General features: G+C 42.9%; 1 protein-coding gene across 11 annotated transcripts in view; it reads right to left on the bottom strand.

Moving 5' to 3' along the window:
• The window catches only part of macf1a (microtubule actin crosslinking factor 1a), a 266,103-nt gene that overhangs the window by 21,822 nt on the left and 223,671 nt on the right, over positions 1–20,610 (bottom strand). For all 11 annotated transcript variants that reach the window (XM_083785940.1, XM_083785948.1, XM_083785944.1 and 8 more), the window contains 18 exons: positions 19,580–19,746; positions 17,803–17,962; positions 16,890–17,216; positions 16,399–16,483; positions 14,157–14,386; positions 13,407–13,613; positions 11,885–12,112; positions 11,465–11,683; positions 10,239–10,442; positions 8,105–8,330; positions 6,572–6,798; positions 6,123–6,245; positions 5,844–5,945; positions 5,648–5,749; positions 5,217–5,390; positions 4,722–4,877; positions 4,203–4,400; positions 373–501 (listed from right to left, as the gene is read on the bottom strand). In XM_083785940.1, the coding sequence (XP_083642066.1) occupies positions 373–501; positions 4,203–4,400; positions 4,722–4,877; positions 5,217–5,390; positions 5,648–5,749; positions 5,844–5,945; positions 6,123–6,245; positions 6,572–6,798; positions 8,105–8,330; positions 10,239–10,442; positions 11,465–11,683; positions 11,885–12,112; positions 13,407–13,613; positions 14,157–14,386; positions 16,399–16,483; positions 16,890–17,216; positions 17,803–17,962; positions 19,580–19,746 (3,264 nt within the window). The remainder of the gene's footprint in view (positions 1–372; positions 502–4,202; positions 4,401–4,721; positions 4,878–5,216; positions 5,391–5,647; positions 5,750–5,843; positions 5,946–6,122; positions 6,246–6,571; positions 6,799–8,104; positions 8,331–10,238; positions 10,443–11,464; positions 11,684–11,884; positions 12,113–13,406; positions 13,614–14,156; positions 14,387–16,398; positions 16,484–16,889; positions 17,217–17,802; positions 17,963–19,579; positions 19,747–20,610) is intronic.

Below are 20,610 nucleotides of genomic sequence, written 5' to 3'. Positions count from 1 at the left end.
GAAACAGACCTAATGCTCACAACGTGTCGCATCCTTGACACGCCATGACATTTTAGGTCTACTGTTTTCGGTGGGGGCACTGTTTTGCGACGGAGCATGATTCAGGCATTCATTTGTTTCTGTACAATACATACTGCATTATGTGAGAGTGTATATAGTAGTATACTGCATTATTCTGTTCATGAGCATCAACAAAATGCTATATTTTGTGCCACTAGTTTATGTAGGCCAACATTTTGTATGTTATGTGTCGAGACATTAGAGCAATCACTTACAGTAAATAGTGTCTTGTGAAATAGTCATCGTTAGCTCAGGCCAGGAATATTGCCTGCTATATTGTAGGTGTCATGGTGTAACAAGTGTTTTGTTTACCATATGCTGCTGCAGCTGTTCCCTGGCAGTCTCGGGCAGACCACCTGTTGGTTTAGCAGCAGACAGTTGGTTCTCTGTCCTCCGGAGCCACAGGAGGAACTCCTCCAGCTCCCCATGGAATCCCTCCGCCTGGAGGAGGAGAGAGGAAAGACAGTCTCAGGGTCAGAATGACATGATCATGATCCCATCCATTCTGCCTCTGCCTTTTGGAGAACATCAAATACCGGTACTAATATTACTGCATTGCAAGTGTTCCTTATTTGACACTAGAAATTAAATTTGAATATTGGTCTTTTTTATTATATTTTTTTCCCCATAGAAAATGACTTATTGTAAAAAAGAGGATACCAGCAGCTGCTCGGATCCAATAAAAAAAAAAAATATATATATATTTTTTATAACTTGCTACATTGTCTCTCGTATTGTTCCTGTCAACTAAACCTAACCCGTGTGTGTGTATATATGTGACCAGATTTGACTGAGAGACTGCCATCGTGCAAATTTCAAATTCAGCTTTTCACCGGAGGAGAGAAAGTTTTTTTTTTTTTTTCCCAAAATGAGTTAATAGCACAGGCAGACTCTTCACATACTAGAGCATGTCTGAAATAAGTGTCAGACCTGAAATCGACATGTAAATATGAAATAAATGCTTAAACATGTAGCTAGGTGTAATGTTAGAGACCACAGAAGTGAACCTTTCAAGCCTGTTTTCTCAATTTGAAGCTATGATTCCCTGCTTTCATATGACATGAAAAAACTAAAATTCAAAAAAATCCAATGGCAGTCTCTCAGTCAAATTTGGTCACATATATACACACACCGGTGTATATATATATAAATATATATACACACGCACACGCACGCACACAAGGTCACAGGGATAACTAGAACTGCACTCTGTCGAGTGCATACTTGCTTGTTGCACACTAGTAGGCCATAAATGGCCAACTAGTGCGCAAGCAGAGCGCGCATGTAATGTTTTCGCCCGCTGTAAACTGTCAAATCTCAGTATCTATGTGAACGAACGTTTGAAATGATTAATGTTTAGATGTAATTATTTGCTACCTACTATACATGTAAACATTTAGTATTAAGTATGATTCTAGTGCCCAGGCCGTAGCGTAACGGTCTGGGCACCGGACTGGTGATCCAGTCGCGGTGTGCCGCGGGTTCGACTCCCGGACCCGACACGGCCTTTACCGCATGTCATCCCCCCATCTCTCTCCCGTTTCCTGTCAGCCTACTTTCTATCCCTTAAAAAATCAATAAAGGCGTAAGCCGCAAAAAAATATCTTAAAAAAAAAAAAAAAGTATGATTCTAGTTTCTATCTATATAAGAAATACTGTTTTATTGTTGTAGATATATTCTGGATCCCTTTTTTGTTTTTCAGAGACAAATAAATCATTTATATGTGTTGAAAAAAAAGGTATATAAACTGAATTAAAATATGTTATACAGTATACTTTTTCTGTAAACGGTGGAATCTCAATATCTCTGTGAAGGAACATTTGAAATGTGTAATTATTAGGTGTAACGATTTACTACCTATCTACTTTATGCATGTAAACACCTATAAAAAAAAGTATATAAACTTAATTAAAATTTTAATTTTAATTTTAAATCTATTTCATGTTGGACTATAGTGATATTAATACTAAATCATGATCAGAGTAATATGTGTCTCTAACTTCAATTTCTATACTAATACTTTCACATTTGTTAAAATATACATGATCTAAAATATTTCCGTAATCTGTAGTTGGATTTGTATTTAATTGTTTAAAGCCTAATTTTGACATGTAGGTCTTTATACTTCTTTCTATCTCAGTATTATGGTCTTCATTGAAATCTCCTATTATCAAAATTGCAGAAGTCGGAGATGATATATACTTTACCATGTTTTCAAGAAATGTGTTTAATTTTGAAAGGTCTGTTTTAGGTGATCTGTACATAAGTAAAGTACATAAAGTAGAACATATATATGTATGACAGAGCTAGTCATACACATACACACCACGTACTCTGGTCCCAGCAGATCAGGCACAATTTGGTATTTTATTTTTTATTGATTATGTATATAGTATACGTATGACTAGCTCTAAATTATGACGTAAGAAATATATATAGTATATATATATAGTATATAGGCATATACTATATATGTATACATATATACTCTATACTCTATACTGTATAAAGTGTGTAGTTGTAAGTTGATTAGCGGTATTCTGTGGTCACTTTGGTCCAAAAACCGTGACAGCTGTTCCGCCATTTGAGGCTTACGCAGAAAAACATCAAATCTGTGCCCATATTGCTGGACCAATGATGACGAAATGACCATATTTCTTACGTCATCATTTAGAGCTAGTCATACACGTATTTCTTACGTCATCATTTAGAGCTAGTCATACATCAAATCTGTGCCCGTATTGCTGGACCAATGATGACGAAATGACCATATTATATATATATACTCTATACTGTATAAAGTGTGTAGTTGTAAGTTGATTAGCGGTATTCTGTGGTCACTTTGGTCCAAAAACCGTGACAGCTGTTCCGCCATTTGAGGCTTACGCAGAAAAACATCAAATCTGTGCCCATATTGCTGGACCAATGATGACGAAATGACCATATTTCTTACGTCATCATTTAGAGCTAGTCATACACGTATTTCTTACGTCATCATTTAGAGCTAGTCATACATCAAATCTGTGCCCGTATTGCTGGAACAATGATGACGAAATGACCATATTATATATATATACTCTATACTGTATAAAGTGTGTAGTTGTAAGTTGATTAGCGGTATTCTGTGGTCACTTTGGTCCAAAAACCGTGACAGCTGTTCCGCCATTTGAGGCTTACGCAGAAAAACATCAAATCTGTGCCCATATTGCTGGACCAATGATGACGAAATGACCATATTTCTTACGTCATCATTTAGAGCTAGTCATACACGTATTTCTTACGTCATCATTTAGAGCTAGTCATACATCAAATCTGTGCCCGTATTGCTGGACCAATGATGACGAAATGACCATATTATATATATATACTCTATACTGTATAAAGTGTGTAGTTGTAAGTTGATTAGCGGTATTCTGTGGTCACTTTGGTCCAAAAACCGTGACAGCTGTTCCGCCATTTGAGGCTTACGCAGAAAAACATCAAATCTGTGCCCATATTGCTGGACCAATGATGACGAAATGACCATATTTCTTACGTCATCATTTAGAGCTAGTCATACACGTATTTCTTACGTCATCATTTAGAGCTAGTCATACATCAAATCTGTGCCCGTATTGCTGGACCAATGATGACGAAATGACCATATTATATATATATACTCTATACTGTATAAAGTGTGTAGTTGTAAGTTGATTAGCGGTATTCTGTGGTCACTTTGGTCCAAAAACCGTGACAGCTGTTCCGCCATTTGAGGCTTACGCAGAAAAACATCAAATCTGTGCCCGTATTGCTGGACCAATGATGACGAAATTACCATATTTCTTACGTCATCATTTAGAGCTAGTCATGCATGTGTATGACTAGCTCTAAATGATGACGTAAGAAATACGTGTATGACTAGCTCTAAATGATGACGTAAGAAATATGGTCATTTCGTCATCATTGGTCCAGCAATACGGGCACAGATTTGATGTTTTTCTGCGTAAGCCTCAAATGGCGGAACAGCTGTCACGACAAATGAGACAGGCCGACCACATTACTTGCGCGCTCTGCTTGCGCAAGTAACAACTTCAAAATGTGGAAGCCTGTTTCTCCTACAGTAGAGTACCTGATGGAGAGAAGCCTGTTTCTCCTACAGTACCTGATGGAGAGCAGCCTCCAGTAGTTTCTGTCTTTCCTGGGTCTTGAGCAGCAGACTCTCCCAGCTCTGGTTCAGATGCTCCAACTGGTCTCTGAGGTGACTAGCCTCGTCTCCAGGAGTGGACTCTAGCAGCTCAGCGCCAGCCCTGTTCACCGCCTCCACTGTGGCATGATGGGACAGCACGTCGTTACGCAGCACCTGGAACAAAGACAATGGGAAGAGTTGGACTGCGATGTCAGAATGCTTAGCACACGATTGAAATCACACTGCACAATATTTTAGAATGAACACAATGTAGTTATAGGCTAGGGATGCCCAACAGAAAACGATCATCTAGCTATCAGTTTAACTTTTTTTATCACCAATATATTAAATTAAGAGAGACATAAAACATTAAGGCAAAAAAAACCATTATATTAAAGTTACAGCTTTGTGACAATCAAGAGTTTGGGTTAGAGTGAGTGAAGGAGAGAGAAAAGGCGTTCAAACTGAACATGTTTGCTATAAATATGTACGTACGTGATGTTTAGCCAGCTCGATCTCTATGGCCTTGGGGTCAGAGTTGATGGGTCGCTGTGTGTCCAGGGTGGTGTGTGTGTGATTCAGCCATGCTTGCAGCTCAGCCAGAGCATGCTGGAACTGACCCAGGGCCAGCAGAGCTCCCTCCAACTTGTGCTGTTCAGGAAGCGAGATGGAGGAATGGAGAGTTAAACACAGAAAGATACCTTTGTTTGAAATTACCCCAGCTCCTGGTTCAACTGGCATTACATAGTATAATTGTATTTCATTGTATTTCATCGGCTCTGTCGGGTGGAAACATTATGTTCAAAACGGTTACTTTTCAGGATTCAAATTCAGAAATAGAAAAGTAGCAGATCTACAAAGACGTTTGGGTGATGCTGTAGTATTATCAAGTAGGGCATTAATTTACAAAAATGCACAAGAACGTAGAATATGGTTTCTGCCCGAAAGCATATTGTCTAGCATCCCAGAGTATGAGTGTGTTTCTGTCACCTGTCTGTGGGTGATCTTGTCACCCAGGTTTTCCCAGAGGTGTCTGAGCTCGGTGAGAGGCTCCTGGATCATGTCTCTGTCCGTCTGGTCCGACACCTTCTTTAGCAGCAGCTCCCCCTGGTGGCACAGCTTCTCCATGTCGATCTGCTGCTGGTACACTTCCACCTTGTACTGCTGCTCAGGTGGAGGGATGGAGGGGAGAGGGTGGATGGGGGAAAAGCAGTACGATGTTGAGTTGAGAACATGACAAATGTATTTTTGGAACAAAATGAGCTTTTCCGTGCAATATAACTGCAAACAAGGCATGACCTGCATTGTACTCTGCACTGTGAGGTCTGCCGTGTACTGTACCATATGTGTGAATGTATAATGTATCACTTTTACTCCACTGAACTCCACTAAAGCACTGATTTGCAATATTCGTACTGTACCTTGAGTTCTTCTATCTGTTGTTTGACAGTGCCCAGGTCTGTTCCCACTGTCGTCATGTCACACAGTTTGATCACTGCATTGTCCAGATAGTCAAACATGCCCTGCAAACCCCACACACATAAACAAAATCAAATGGGGTTCTATATAAAATACAATAAGAGCTAAATTAAAATCCTGTGCAATCCCATCCCTAACCTGCAGTGCATCCTGGTACTGAACAGAGGCAGTCATGGCCTCCTCCAGTCTCTCCATCCTCTCTCTCCATGTCCTGTTCAGTCCCTCCCAAGCAGCGTTCATCTGAAGACAGCCATTGATTTGGGGGGGGGGGGGGGGGGAGGGGAGAGATAGAGAGAGAGAGAAAGAGAGATATATGAAATATGGGTCAATTAACCATGGAATCTAGGTATTAGGTTGCTACAATTGATCTTTGTCTTATTTCAGTCCTTCCATTTTTTGTGATATCTAGTCTCTCACCTCATCAATGGTCTTTTTTACTTCAGGTTTTTCCGTTTCTCCACAGGCAAAGATGAGGTCAGCCCCGAGGGTCCTGACAAACTCTAGCTCCTCCCTTAAACCGTCGGTCTCTGCCTTGATGGCCTGCAGGAAAGATAAAACAACACAGTGAGGGTCAGCTTGAAGTCACAGAGTGAATGAAAGTCACTCCATGAGAAATGTTATTACTTCTAAACACAAATCTAGCTACTAGATTATAACACTGCGTTATGATATATTATTTACAGTCATTATTCACTGCCATTCAGAGACAACATTAGTTGGTATTGTGAAAACAGCAAAAATAGAAAGCATATACTGTATACAGTATGATCCCCATCCATTTGTAGAACTCAACAACAGCAAGGAGCCCTCCCTCTCAACCAAAAACCAAAACAGAATCCATCCTCTTCCACACCCATTTTCTGTACCTCTGCAGCCTCTATCTGCTGTTTGATGAGCGAGGGGTCCACTCCGGGGTCCTCCAGCTCCTTGACAATGTCCTGTGAGTCGCGGAGCGTCATCAGCAGAGCGGCCATGTCGGCCCAGAACTTGCCCGCCAGATCCAGCACGTCGTTCAGCTTCCCCTCTCTCTCCTCGGCCCGCTGTCGGATCTCGTCCCACAGCGAACGCAGGCGCAGGAGGCGTGCACGCACGGCTGGAGAGAGGAGGAGGAGAAGTTAGGAACAAGATCGGATTGGGCTGTGAGTGAGAAGGTGGGGGTGGGATGCCATTAGTACATGTTTGAGAAGGTTAGCTTAGCTGTTATTCTGTAAAGTAACACTTTTAAGTTTTAAGTCTTTGGCTATAACATATCAACTGGCGAGTCTGGTCGGCATTCGTCAGGGAGAGCGGAGAAGGAAAAGAAAGGATTAGATGGAGAACGGATGTTTGCGATAGTGGGATGTTGGTTGTGTGCCTGGGAGGGTAGCCCTTTTACATTCTGGCAATGTGGTGTACAGGTTTTTAGCCACACTCCTTTAAACTGTTAAGTAGGTGTAGCTCCAACATTTGTTTTATAACAGCTGACATCACAAATTAATTTGGTCACGGACAAAACAAATGTAAAGTGGATGGAAAGCCTTCTGAGGTTTCAGTTTGCACTTGTCGATATGGCCGTCTGGTGTAGCCATGCTGAATGAAAACAGAAAGGCCTTTACCGAAGTCAGTCCACTCCCACCCACTGGATACAGAGCACTCATTCATCAGCATGATGGACTGAGAAGTGGAACGGGAGAAAGAGAGGGGGGGGTGGGGGGGGGAGTCAAGGCTGCAAGACCCCTGGTGGTGGGGGGGGATAGAACAATGGCGTGTGTGTGTCCATGTATGCGTGTGTTGTCTCAACATGTGACAAGGGCTGTGCAAGAAAAGCTGATATTGAGTGTGAGTCTGTGTGTGTTTAACATCAGTCCCCCTTCCTGCCACAGATACTGTGCATATGTCTGAGTGTACCAAATATCTGTCTCTCAGCGTGATAAGGAAGCAGTGTGTGTGTGTGTGTGTGTGTGTGTGTGTGTGTGTGTGTGTGTGTGTGTGTGTGTGTGTGTGTGTGTGTGCGTGGCTTTAAGTTGCCAATTCAAACAGATAGCACAATTCTGTTGAGTCTTTGCAGTAGTATGCGTGTGCTTGTTCAATGCAATATCCTGTGCCTTTATTAGAATATGTGTTTTTGGATTGGATTTATTACAGGAATGTGGTCTGGAAGAACGGTATTTCCAAATAATCACTTTGAATGTGGAGGAGTTTAAAAACAGAACCCGTGTAAAATATATACAAACCTGGGAAGAATCTGACAAAAGCCAAAAATAAGAACTTATTGTTTAGTTAAAAAAAGATTACGCTGTGGCATTTTTTCATTACACATCGAAACAGGACAATATAGGGATGTAGCTGTGAGCTTGTATAGTTCTAGATATGATGTACTTCTATTCCCACAGCCACCACCATCACCCCCGACCCCTTACCCTGTGCGGCGGGGTCATCGTGTGATGCCCGTCCGATGAGCTCCTCTCCGCGGGCGCAGAGGGCAGAGAAGGAAGGCAGCAGCTTGTCCAGCTCCAGGCCCTGGGCCCGGTGCTCGGCCAGCTGCTCTCTGATCTTATCCACCTCTGCCGCCACCGGCGGAGGCAGCCGAAGTCTCTGAACTGCCCCCTCCAGGGTCTCCAAGAGTGGGTCCATCTTGTCGTGGAACTACAAGGAAGGTGGACAAAGTTAGGAGGAGGCTGTAAGGAAGAGGTCAAGGGAGGTTTGGGATCAATAAGGCACTGGTGGTGACACTTTGAAAGTGGAAAGATGTTACTGTGAGATCAGATAACAGATACATAATTTAAAATACGTTCAGATTACAATTACACCTACAATCCTGTGAGGTCATTTAGAATTAATTATGTACTGTGGCCTACAAGCTGTGAGCTTGTTATTTTCAAATAACTGATGTAAATAGGGTTAACAGATTTTGACGCTATATTAACTAATTTCGCTGGGGACCTCCTGGAACCCCTCAAGGTCCCCTGGGTCCCACATTGAGAACTATTGCTCAAAGAAACATCCCAACATTGTACTTTCAACATGTCCCCCAATGAGCAGAATGCTGGATGGGCTGGGCTGGATCTACAGTGCAACAGGAGGGATCTGTCCACACATTTCAACTAATTTTCAAGGTTATACTAAAGGGTAAATGTAGGGGGTATATTATCTGGAACAAAGAACAAACACATTGTATTCTAGGAAAAACATTGTATGGCATTGAAGGACTTCTAGGGAAGGTTTTAAAGTCTTGGACCAAGCTTAGTTGAAGACAAAAAAAGTTCCTGATATAGAAAGCCTTTTCTCTCTTCTAACTAGGCTTAATCCATGTTCACAAACTGAAGACGTGAAGGGACAGGTCATAAGACAGATCTTTAGTGGTTTGGTCACTCAGGGTTGGTAGACACCACGAGATTTCACCATGCTTTCTACTGACTTGTATCACACAGTGTATTATCTACAGGTTGCATTGATTAGAATAACATTGAATGGAGGCAAAATTAAATCAGTGCTTCGTCTACAGCAGCCGTCATACAACGGACATTAACCTCAGCTTGTAGCAGTGAGACAGGCAGATTTGATTAGGACAACTCTGAGCTCAGTTGATGAAATCACACAGTGCCAGCCTGCCCTGAGTGCCAGTTGAGTGTCTGGCTCTGTCAGTGGTCTTACCTCTACCAGCTGGGTGATTGGAGTGAGCAGTGACCATGGTGGAAATGGTTGTAGGACAACACACACAGCACATCCACAATGCACAAGGGATGGGATGGAGGGATAGGATGGAGCAAACCAGGGCGGGACAGAGAGGGAGTTAACGGAGGGGAAGGAAAGGAAGGGAGAGGAGGGATTGGGGGCACAAGGTGTGTGGAGAAATTGGGAGATTAGGATGGGGTTAGGATGAGACAAAATGAGAGCGAAAAGGAGATGTGATAGTTAGGGAGAGACGGAGGGATGGACATGTGGGGTGGTTTAGAGGGGGTACAGGAGTTGGAGAAACAATAAAATGTGTTAAATCAGAAACATGCATACAAAGAAAATACAAACTGCCAGGTGACACTCCAGGCTGTGCACACACAGGCAAATCAACACTGTGTTATGTTATGATGTTCATAAATAATGTCAAACGGTCAAGAAAACAGTCAAAGAATGCAGTGGATGTTACATCAGATATGGCATGATGGGAGAAAGTCTGAATGATGAATTATGTTAAGTATACAACATTCATACTGGCTGGAAGTAAAAGTTATGTTCTTTTTATGCTTTCATTAATTAACCCATATAGACCTGAGGCCAATTCTAAAAAATGCCATCTAAATCCAGGCCTACGTTTTCTGAAAAACTTCAAGCTGTCCTCAAAGTAAACGTATCGGCATAGGAAAAATATGTAATTTGTGTAGTGCACACACACAGACACACACAGATGCCATGCCGAAATAAACATGACCAGCTTTAAGTCAGCTGTAGGCTGCGAACCTTAAGTTGACCTGGGTCTAAAAGTAGCATTTATAGTTTGTTTTTTTAAACACCAGAAGGGATTATTCAGATTTTAATTCGCAGTCATCCATGACATACCTGTGCGGACTGGGACACGGCCTCGTCCAGCGAGGTCGCCCGACCTTTGACCTCTTCCTTGATGGCCAGGTAGCGTCTCTCGGCGTCAGTGTAGCGCTGCCTCACCGCGGCTCCCTCCTGCGCACTGAGCGCCGCCATCTGGGGCCCGATCTTCAGCAGCTTGTCGATGTGGGGCTTGTGTTCCGCGATGGACTCCCTCAGCAGCTGGGGATGGAACAATGAGATGGAGATGATGAATAGATGTATGCACAATATAGCCTATCATTTCATATTGTGTGACATTAAAGGGATATTTCACTTTAAAAAAAACCTTTGGCCATTTTCTCTCCAAAGTAGAATTTTGCCACTACTGTTGGAGCAGCCATAAACTAAAACAGGTTTGTCCCGATGTTCTGGGCATCTTTGTAAAGTTAGTGTTATTGAAAAGCAGGTAAAAGAGTAACTTGAAAAGACGAACAGCTGTCACTTTCCCATTCACTCTAGCTGTAGCTGCGGTGTTTTTTACATGGCTGCGTGCAGGGCACCTCTCTGTGGATTTGTCTATAGGAAGTGGGCAGCTAAAATGAATATCAAATACTGAATCGAGCAACTTAAAAACTGGTCAAGTCTGGGGTGTTCACATAAGTCTCAGTAGACGATAAAATGACTAAAGGTATTTTGAAAGTGAACTCATGAATGAGTTAATGAATTCACAATATATTCATTTGTGTTGCTTTATAATATTAAAGCATTCACTATATACATGCACTACAGTAATAGCTCAACTGAAAAAAGAAAAGAAAATTGTTAATCATCAATAATAGCCACATTTTAAGTTCACAACGCATTGGGTCGGTGATATGTGCTATACTGCATGCTGTACGTCAAAGTACGTATATATAATAACCCTGACTATTCCACTCTGCCTTCTTTAACCCATTCTGACCGGGCACCCATTTTGGTGTCGGCATCATGTTATGCTTTAGCTATTTAAAAATAGCAGATCTACAAGCTCATATCGCGCCACCGAGTGGCGCAATACGAGCTTGTAGGTCTGCTATTTTTTTTAAAATCGAAAACGACTGACATTTTTTAGAATCTGATCTCAGGTCAGAATGGGTTCATCAGACCAGTGTGTGTCCGGCGGAAACCTCGTATGAATCTGATCTCAGGTCAGAATGGGTTAACTGTCCCTCTGCTGTCCCGTTCCCCCCCCCCCCCCCCCCACCCCACATGTCCTCTCCTACCCTCATCTGGTCCTGCTGCAGCCGTAGTGCGTCTGTATCAATGGCAGGCGGGGGCAGCTGGGTGATGAGTGCCTCCGTCTCTCCAAGGAAGGGCTCCAGTTCCTCGTAGGTCTCCCAGAAGCGGGCGACCAGGACCTGGGCCTGCTCCAGGGCGGAGAAACGCTCGCCGTGTCTCTGGCTCACGGCTTCGTAGCGGGTGCTCAGGGAGCCTGTCTTCACCTGAGAGGAGGACAATAGTATATTATAGTAATTACATTTTTGAATTATTGTGTTTCATCTCGTCATCTTTCTTTATTTTTGGTCTTTCTTTTCATTCTTCCTCTTGTACGAAAGACTTCTTTTCCATTCCCAATATAACTTTTTCCTACTTCAGTTTCATCCCTCCCCTTTTATCCTTCATGCCATCTCCGCCTTCCTCACCATGAGTGTGTCTGTCTGGCCGTCGCTGCAGCTCTCCAGGATGTCCTCCCGGGTGCTGAGCAGCTGGTCCACAGTGTCTTTGTGTCGGATGATGTCGATGTTGAAGGCTCGCTGCACCTGCAGCTGGGCCACCGTCACGTCAGGCTCCAGGCTGAGGGGCCCCAGAGAGCCCAGCTTGCGCTCCGTCTCGCCCACCCAGGCCAGCTCTGCATCCACAGCCTCCTCGTACTGAAGGAGGGACCATTCCATGTTAGGCTTCGTCCACACACTGTACTGTACTGCACTGCACTGGTATTTTTTACATGGGCTTTTTCGTGTTCCGTTTTTTTGAAAATCTCCACGTCTACACACGGCCCCGTTTACAAAAATCTCTCCGTCCAGACGACAACGTAGTTAACCCATTCTGACCTGAGATCAGATTCATACGAGACACACACTGGTCTGATGAACGCATTCTGACCTGAGATCAGATTCATACGAGACACACACTGGTCTGATGAACGCATTCAGATTCTAAAAAATGTCAGTCGTTCTTCGATTTTTCAAAAATAGCAGACCTACAAGCTCGTATCGCGCCACTCGGTGGCGCGATATGAGCTTGTAGATCTGCTATTTTTCAATAGCTAAAGCATAACATGATGCCAACACCAAAATGGGTGCCCGGTCAGAATGGGTTAAAGTGACGTAGCCAGCCAAAAACTCTTGTTTTTCTTGTCCACATGGGGACGCATAAACCGTTTAAAAAAATAAAGATCTACACTGTGGCTGGATTCATTTTTATGTGCTAAAAACGTGTTTACCACCCCAAAAAGCTCTGTTTGAAAAAAACAAACAGCTACAGCACGTGTGGACGCGGCATTAGACAGACATGTCACTTGGTTATGTGATTTGGTGCTTTGTGTAAAGCAGTTTGTAAGCAACTTTGAAAAAGTAATAAAGTATATTATTATTACTTTTTTTCTCCATTTCATCCAATCAGGAGAAAAAGAACCCCAAAAAAAATCATGAATCAGCTTCTTTTCCAGTTACAATTTTTGTCTGCTCATTCTTTTTGTTTCATAACTTCCAATTTGACTTGCTCATCCTGTATCATGTATTGATCTTTCTCTTCTAATTGAATGATTTGGTATCCTTAGCTAGATATGTATTTTCTGTTTACCAAAGAGCTAAAGAGAACCATGTTATTGAACAAACATTCTATATCGGAATATAGAGCTATTTAACACGTATTCTAATTAAAAAAAAAGTCAATTACTAAGTCACTAATCTCCCAACACAGATTCAGGGGGGAAAGAATGCCGATGGGTTCCCAGATTGCTGCATCACAAACTTTATTAAATGCTAATTGACAAACGTAAATATACTGTTGTAAATCCATTATGTTATGCAGTTGTTTGCATGAATAGTTTGAATCCGTTTACTGCTAATAACAAGTACAATTCCGTATGTTTACCAGTAAACATACAGAATTCTCAACATCAAATTCTGCACTCGGTAAGGCAATGACGGTAGGTAGCAGTACCTGCTGTGACCTCTGGATGGCAGCCTGTACCAGTTTCACCCTCTGAGTGATGGTTTCGTCGGCCTGGCGGTATCGTTGGTTGGCGTCAGCGACCAGGCGGTCCAGACCCTCGCGCGCTCGCCATGGCACCAGGTCCAGCAGGGCGCTGCCCACCTCGTTCACCGTGTCCAGCACCAAGCGCTTCTCCGCTGACACTTTCTTCAGCTCCTGACGGGCAGAGGTAAACTTTTGTTAAAATGGTTGGTTATCTAAAGTTAGTGAGTTCTGCTCACACCTGACTAAGAGTTGAAATATATTTCTTGATATTTCTTGCCCCAAATATCCTTCGTACCATTATTTAGCCTATTGGAAACCACATTTCTATAGCGCTGAAATCCTGGCATTGTACATCTGCCTCTTGGCAAAGAGGTCAATCAGTCATTAAAATAACATACAACGATATGCATCGTAAACAGGTGTTATTAGCGTGTCTCAAACACTAGCTGATACCATGCCAGTGAGTTAATAATAAATCAGAAAACAAACCATGTCGGTAATATAACAGTGCTATAAACACATCACATCAAAATTGTCTCCCTGTTCTATCTTGAGTGCACTGGCTAGCAACAGAGGTTTCTTTTTACTGTTTCAAAGGCACATAAACAAACTTACTTTATACTGTCATGAGCCACGACAGCAGGCTCCGTCACTTAAACACACATGCACACGCACACACACACACACACTCTCGCATACACAGACTCCTCCCACCTTCTGTCTGTCCTGGTAGGCGGCGGGCGCGGCATCAGCCTCAACGTTATTAAGCTCCGCCTCCACGCTGTCCAGCCATTGGTTGATGTCGTCGTGTGCGCTGGCGAAACGCGTGGAGAGCTGCAGGGCTTGCTCCAGCGTGCGGAGGGCCTTGCTGCTGCCGGCCGTCATCTCAGCGTAGCGCGACTTGATGCCGTCCAGCTTGTCCTGGATCAGCAGCACCTCCTCACCTGCAGGGGTTACAGGTTACTCGCATGTTACCTACCAATGCTGCAATATAGAAGTACTCTGTTACAAGTAAAAGTCCGGGATTCAAAATGTACTTGAGTAAAAAAATCTACTTAAAGTGCGAAAAGTAGGCCTGGGCCGTGGCTCAGTGGTCCAGGCACCTTGGCTGGTAATCCAGTCTGGCAGTGTGCCGCAGGTTCAACTCCCGATCCCGATGGACTTTACTGCATGTCACCCCCCCCCCCCCCCCCCCCATCTCTCTCCCCATTTCCTGTCAGCCTACCGTCAGTGTCTATCCCTCCATAAAAATATATAAAATAAAGGGAACGCCACAAAAAACATAAAAATGAAAAAGTACAAAAATTATAAGTATGCATTATTCAGAATGTCCCATTCAATGTTTTGAAAATTGGAAATACTCAAGTACAAATACTTTGTGCAACAAAATTGTACTTAGTTACTTTAGTAGTTACTTTACACCACTGGTTGCCCGTAAGCAGAGCAGACACAGGTCATACATGCTGGAGTTTCATATTAGGGCTGGGCAATTAAACCACTAAAAACGGGAAAGAATCTGTGTCATTGTAGATTTTAGCTTTGTACCTTATATAGCAACATAGGTTTTCCAGGAAACTCTTTAGAACAGAGGTCTCAAAAATAGCAGATGTACAAGCTCGCAGCATGGCACGTTTCTTGAAACCATCTCGAAATTTTGGGATAATTTGGAATTTTCTTAACACAAATCTTCTCTTCTAGGGGAATCCCTGGCACAAAACCTTTTCAGATGGGGTGGGCCGCAGTCAAATACATATCGTTATGGGGGTCCCTGGCACAAAAGTGTTTGAGAACTACTGATTTAGAAGGCATCTGTTGAATCGGCCTCAGGTCTTAATAACAAAAAGCATTTCATTATAATAGATATTTTATTGAATCGTTGGTCATATCACACAGCCCTACTATAGGTACAGTCAGTTCCAGGTTGTAAACAATAACACAGCTGCCCTGAACGTTGCATTCCAACCTTTGTGAACATCCGGTTTGTAAACTTTGCCCGGGGAAACGACTTATCAGAGTACAAGCTGTTATTTAGCTACCTAGCCAACGTAAAACATCAATGTTTTTTTTAGGTCCGAACAGCTCACCAGATGTCATCTCCTTGCAAGTTGAGAAATGGGCCGTACTGAGGCTTGTATAACATTTCTAAATAGTATATAGGCTTTCTAGAGGAAAAACAACAATGGTAAATGGGTCAGTAGTGCTGATGTACTATTAGAAGGGTTTTGTATTTGGCTTTTTGGATTTGTATTGTTTGTAGCCCTCATCAATCCTGTGGCGGAAATTCAGTTTCAGCTTCACACAGCTGATGGCTGCTCAGATGGTTATGGCGATGACACATAAACCATACGCAAAGCAGTGACCTTCTGATTACCAGATGGCCCAATGTTTACCCACTAACCTACAGTCGCCGCTAGGGTTGAAGGGATATGGGTCGTAGAGAAAATGCCATACCCAGAAGAAAAATATAAATTGCTCTACTGTACAGAATACTATACAGTATGCGAGGTATGGATGGACAGCAGTAGTGCTAATGGATCTTTTGCTTGGAGTCAGTGCTACTACCATAGCTAGCTTGTGACCAGAAAGATGCCTATTCAAACCCCTGACGGAGAAAATGTGCCCAGGGGAAGTGAATGAGTCCTCCCTCCACTCCCTCCCTCAAACAACTGCCGCCTAACAACTTACACCAACCACTTAACTGTAGCCGCTCAGTGGCCAGCAGTAGAAGACTGTGGTTGTGCCAGGCAGCAACCCAGGTATGAATGTTTATAATTGAAGGAGTAGGAGTAGTAGTAGTGTGTTGCTGTGACAAAGACAAATTCTGGAAATATTCCCACGGGAAAGATTTTAAAAAGGAAAGCTCATTCGTATGATGTTTAATACATGTTTATAGGATGTTGGTGACTGAGCAAGTGATCAGAGAGAGAGGCGGTAAAGGTTAAATGCTGTAGATTACCTGTGGTCTGTTTGAGAAGAGCCTGTCCATTCTTGATGGCCTGGTCCACTGTCTTCTTCCTGCTAACAATCTCCTCATTCAGAGACTGGAGGTAAGGGAGAGATGAATGAATACAATTAACATCCATACAGTAATAAGAGAACCATGTTATTCAATCCACAGCCCCAGAAATAAACTTCACATACAAATTGCATTTTTCCATTAATAAGTTCTAATTCATGGAATTCATGCATAATTACCTTATGTACATGATAAATTAAATTATGTTCCACAACATGGACTTGTCTTAGACCATTGAGCAGCATTGTCTCTCATTACACTGGATGTACTTGTACCAGTACTGCAGTGGGTTTGTGCCGTCTAATTATTTATACCTTTAAAGCTCCACTGCAGATGTGCTAAATACATTGTATTAACATTTGATTCATTAAAAGGAGTCCCGGATTGTAGCTTCAACAATGCACTCCACCAGTTCCTGCACGAGGCCGTACCAGAGAGTGTTTGTGCTCCTGAGTCAGTAGCTGTGGCTGGTAGCTCTGGACGGAGACCTGGGTAAGCCTCTGGGCCACCTCTGCCAGCCAGTTCAAAACCTCCACCTCCTCCTCCCCAAACAGCTGGGCGTTGGCCAGCGCCTGCTCCAGCATGCCTGCCCGCCGCGCACACCAGTCGGCCAGGTCGGAGTGGCCCGAACGCAGCGAGCCCACGCGCTCGCTCAGCCAGTCGCGGTCGGCCGCGCAGCTGAGCGGCGTCAGGGATTGGCCGAGGGATTCAAGGCGGCCGACCTCGGCTCCTCGAGAGGACACGACCTCTTGGAGGGCCTGGGAGGTGTGTGTGTGTGTGTGTGTGTGTGTGTGTGATGGAGTGTGAAAAAGAAAAAAAGACAACAGAAAAGACAGAACAACAAAAAAGGGTAAAACACAAAACATGGGCATGGAGAAGAAAAATCATATATGAAGCATGAATCCTGAGTGACAAATCATAAAAATGTGAAAGATGAAATAACTTCAGAATGAACTGATGAAAAACAAATAAATTGAGCGAAGAATCATATGGTGTGTTGTGACTCTGTGAGTGATAGTTTACTCAGTTTGTGTTCATAATAATACGTGTTGACACACTGCACTTGTCTCTCCATAGCATCTCCACAGAGTCAGATCCCCTCTATTGTTACACTCTCAGAGTTGAATTAACACTCACATTTAACAAAAGCTTCTCTGCAACTGTACGATGCTTCTCCGATTTTACCAACCCCTACCTTAAAACCTGTCGGGTAAGGGATTCCTGTGCAGCCACGAAACCACAGTAGCATTGAACCAGTGTGCAAGCTGCACATACTGTATCATGGACCCAGCCTGGCACCATTGCAGGAGGGTGCCCCTCTGTACCAGCCTAGCTAAACAGTACCTTGTGCTTGGTAATCTGCTGGGTAATCTTGGCCGTCTGGGTGCCCATGGGCTCTGCGGAGGTCAGGCGTCTCTCTGTGGTGCTCAGCCAGTCTCCCAGAGGCTCCAGAGCCTCGTGGAACTGTAGGGCCAACACCTGCAGGTCCTCCAGCTTGCTCTGCCTGGAGGGGACAGAGGAGCACACAGGAGGAATGAGAGACATTCTTATGGCATTTTCTACGATTAGTTTTGTATTATGTTGAACTTCCCTAATTGGAGAATAGAACAGAAACCTTGTACACAACTATTTTATCTCTCTTCTTTTAACGTTCAATTCTTTCTTTTTTTAAACCACATAAGCTTGTAGATCATGTTTGGTGAAGAGATTTGGTGTAGACAGGAAAAAGGGAACCAATTTTAGACCACTGGGGGACTCTAGTATGGATACTATATAGTATGGATTCAAGTGGTTAAAGATATGTTTTATATCGACGCATGACATTGTTTATGTCTGGAAATATGCAGTATATTGCCCACAGCTTCGCTGGTCGAATAAACAAAACAAAAACACACGATCAATACACAATTTAACACTGCAAGATATGAGTAAAGCACAACAGATCAAATGATACCAGTTTACATTTAGTGTGTGGGGGAATAAATAGAACATTGATTGTATTTATTTGTAGTTTTCATTGGTACTTTATTGCAAGTTGATTCTCCTACAGATTTGACCCAATTGTGTTTTCGCTATGTCTGTCCTCTTTTTATTGTAACACAGTTTATTACATTTTGCTGTAACGGTGGTTTATGAATTTTATGTTTTGAAAAACACAAAAACGTGTGTGTAAGCAGTGCTTGCGAGACAAAATATATTTGCTCAGATGTATGTATTGTACAGTATGTGCATGTTGGTAAGAGACAGTGAGCCTGTATTGCAATACATTATAGTACACAAGGTTCTAATGTGTTTACAGACAGGCCTATAGTGTTTTTACAGTATACATGCTTTAGTTCTGTTATATGACTTGCAAGTGTACACAGCAGACAGTGGATTGCATCATACTGTCTGCAGTATGTGTGCAGTATCCACACTATGACAGACAGTGTTGCCTAGGATGCTATAAATATTGCATGGTCATGTGTAGTATTTTTTATTTTTCATAAGTATACTGTAAGTAGCATAAGTATCCTCCATATCCAGTGTCTGTATAACCGCATTCACTCTGTGAATGACTCACACCTCCATCCAAAGCACACAGTTTTTAGAATGTTGCTAATCCCAATGTAAACATGTGCCTCATGTTTTTATTATGCTATTCTGGTGCACAGCCATGTTGGCTTTAGCATATTTGGCCATTTCCACGTATATTCCTGTCCACCGATGTGGCAAGAATGGTATAGTGAGATTGAATAACATTGAAAAGATGTCGAGCATTTAGAGAGTTCAATAACAACACCACAGAACAGGAACTGTTAGTAAAGACTAGAGAGAAATCAGACAATACATTAAGTCCAAGTTAATGACTGCAGACATTTATATCTGAGTAGCATGTAATTGATTTTATCTGGTTGCAATCCAAGTCCTGAACCGTGGCCTTTTTCAATTTAAATAAAGGTGAGGCGACCTCATACTACAATCGAAAATTACAAATTAATGTAATAAATATTAATATTTTATACTTTATAATTTGCAGTAAAATGCAAATACCAGAATGTCTCATGTACTGTATAGATGTACTAAAAAAAAAAGTGAAACATTGTCGTTGTACTAACTGAGCCTAGTGGTGTTTGTTTACCTAGCGGCGGCTTTGTCCAGCAGCTCGGCCCATCTCTCTCCCAGGCTGTGGAGCTGGGTACGGATCTTCTCCCGGTCCTGGGTCTCTGCAGCGGCCGCGATCCTCTCTCCCTCCGCCCGGATCATCTCCACTGTGGGCCGCCGGTCGTCCAACAGACGCTGGAGGAGCTGGGGGATCAGATAAAACTACTTGTAGAAAATGTAGGCCCACATACAGTACAGTGTGTTTCTTTATATTGACATTTCTTTACATGTGGGGATACTGCGTTTGCGTTCTGTTAAATTCTATAAATACTTCATCACTTAAACCTTATATCCTTAGTTGAACGGCGTCCCCCAGAGCTCTATACTTATACAACTCCATTGTTCCATATATACAACACATCTAGATGTTCTGCAAATGATTTCACTTCAGAATAGGGACGCTTGATTTCGTAAAGGTTAAACTGAACTGGTCTATAATTGAGTTATCTCTCAGTAACATCTCTGGAGGAAACCCCTCCGTGGACGTTATTCATGTGTTTACTTGCATATCAGCCCAAACCGTGTCAAACTCGGACACATTTTCTTTGCACAGGATATTACTGTTATTTTCCCATCAACACAGTGGAGCTCTATTCCACTTCCTTCCTCTTTAAAAATGTGTCTCCGTCTCTGTGTTCTAAAGCTGTTCTTGTCCCCCGGCCGGCTCAGTGCTGCCCCTGGAATGCACTTATCCACGGTTTCCCCCCCGACCGGCCTGCTGTGACTCCTCCCTCACTCTCTCCGTCACGGATGCAAACACCCGTGATTGATCGCCAGCCGAGGCCACTGGGCTTTGTGCGCACAAACACGGGAAGTGTGTGTTTTATAAACAAGGAAAAGTGTTTGTATGTGTGCCTCACTGCGTGTGTGTGTGTGCCACACGTGAGTGTGTGTGTGTGTGTGAGAGAGAGTGTATGAGAGAGAGAGTGAGTTCAGTAGTTTTCTCTGAAAACAATAGCAGTCTACCGTCTGTTCGTGTGTTTGTGTCAGTCAGACTGGCAGAGAGTC

Source organism: Protomyctophum parallelum (genome assembly GCF_964188405.1).
Source record: "Protomyctophum parallelum genome assembly, chromosome: 1".
Classification (NCBI taxonomy): Eukaryota; Metazoa; Chordata; class Actinopteri; order Myctophiformes; family Myctophidae; genus Protomyctophum; species Protomyctophum parallelum.
The sequence above is the reverse complement of the archived record's forward strand: the minus strand, read 5'-3'. Positions and strand labels throughout refer to the sequence as shown.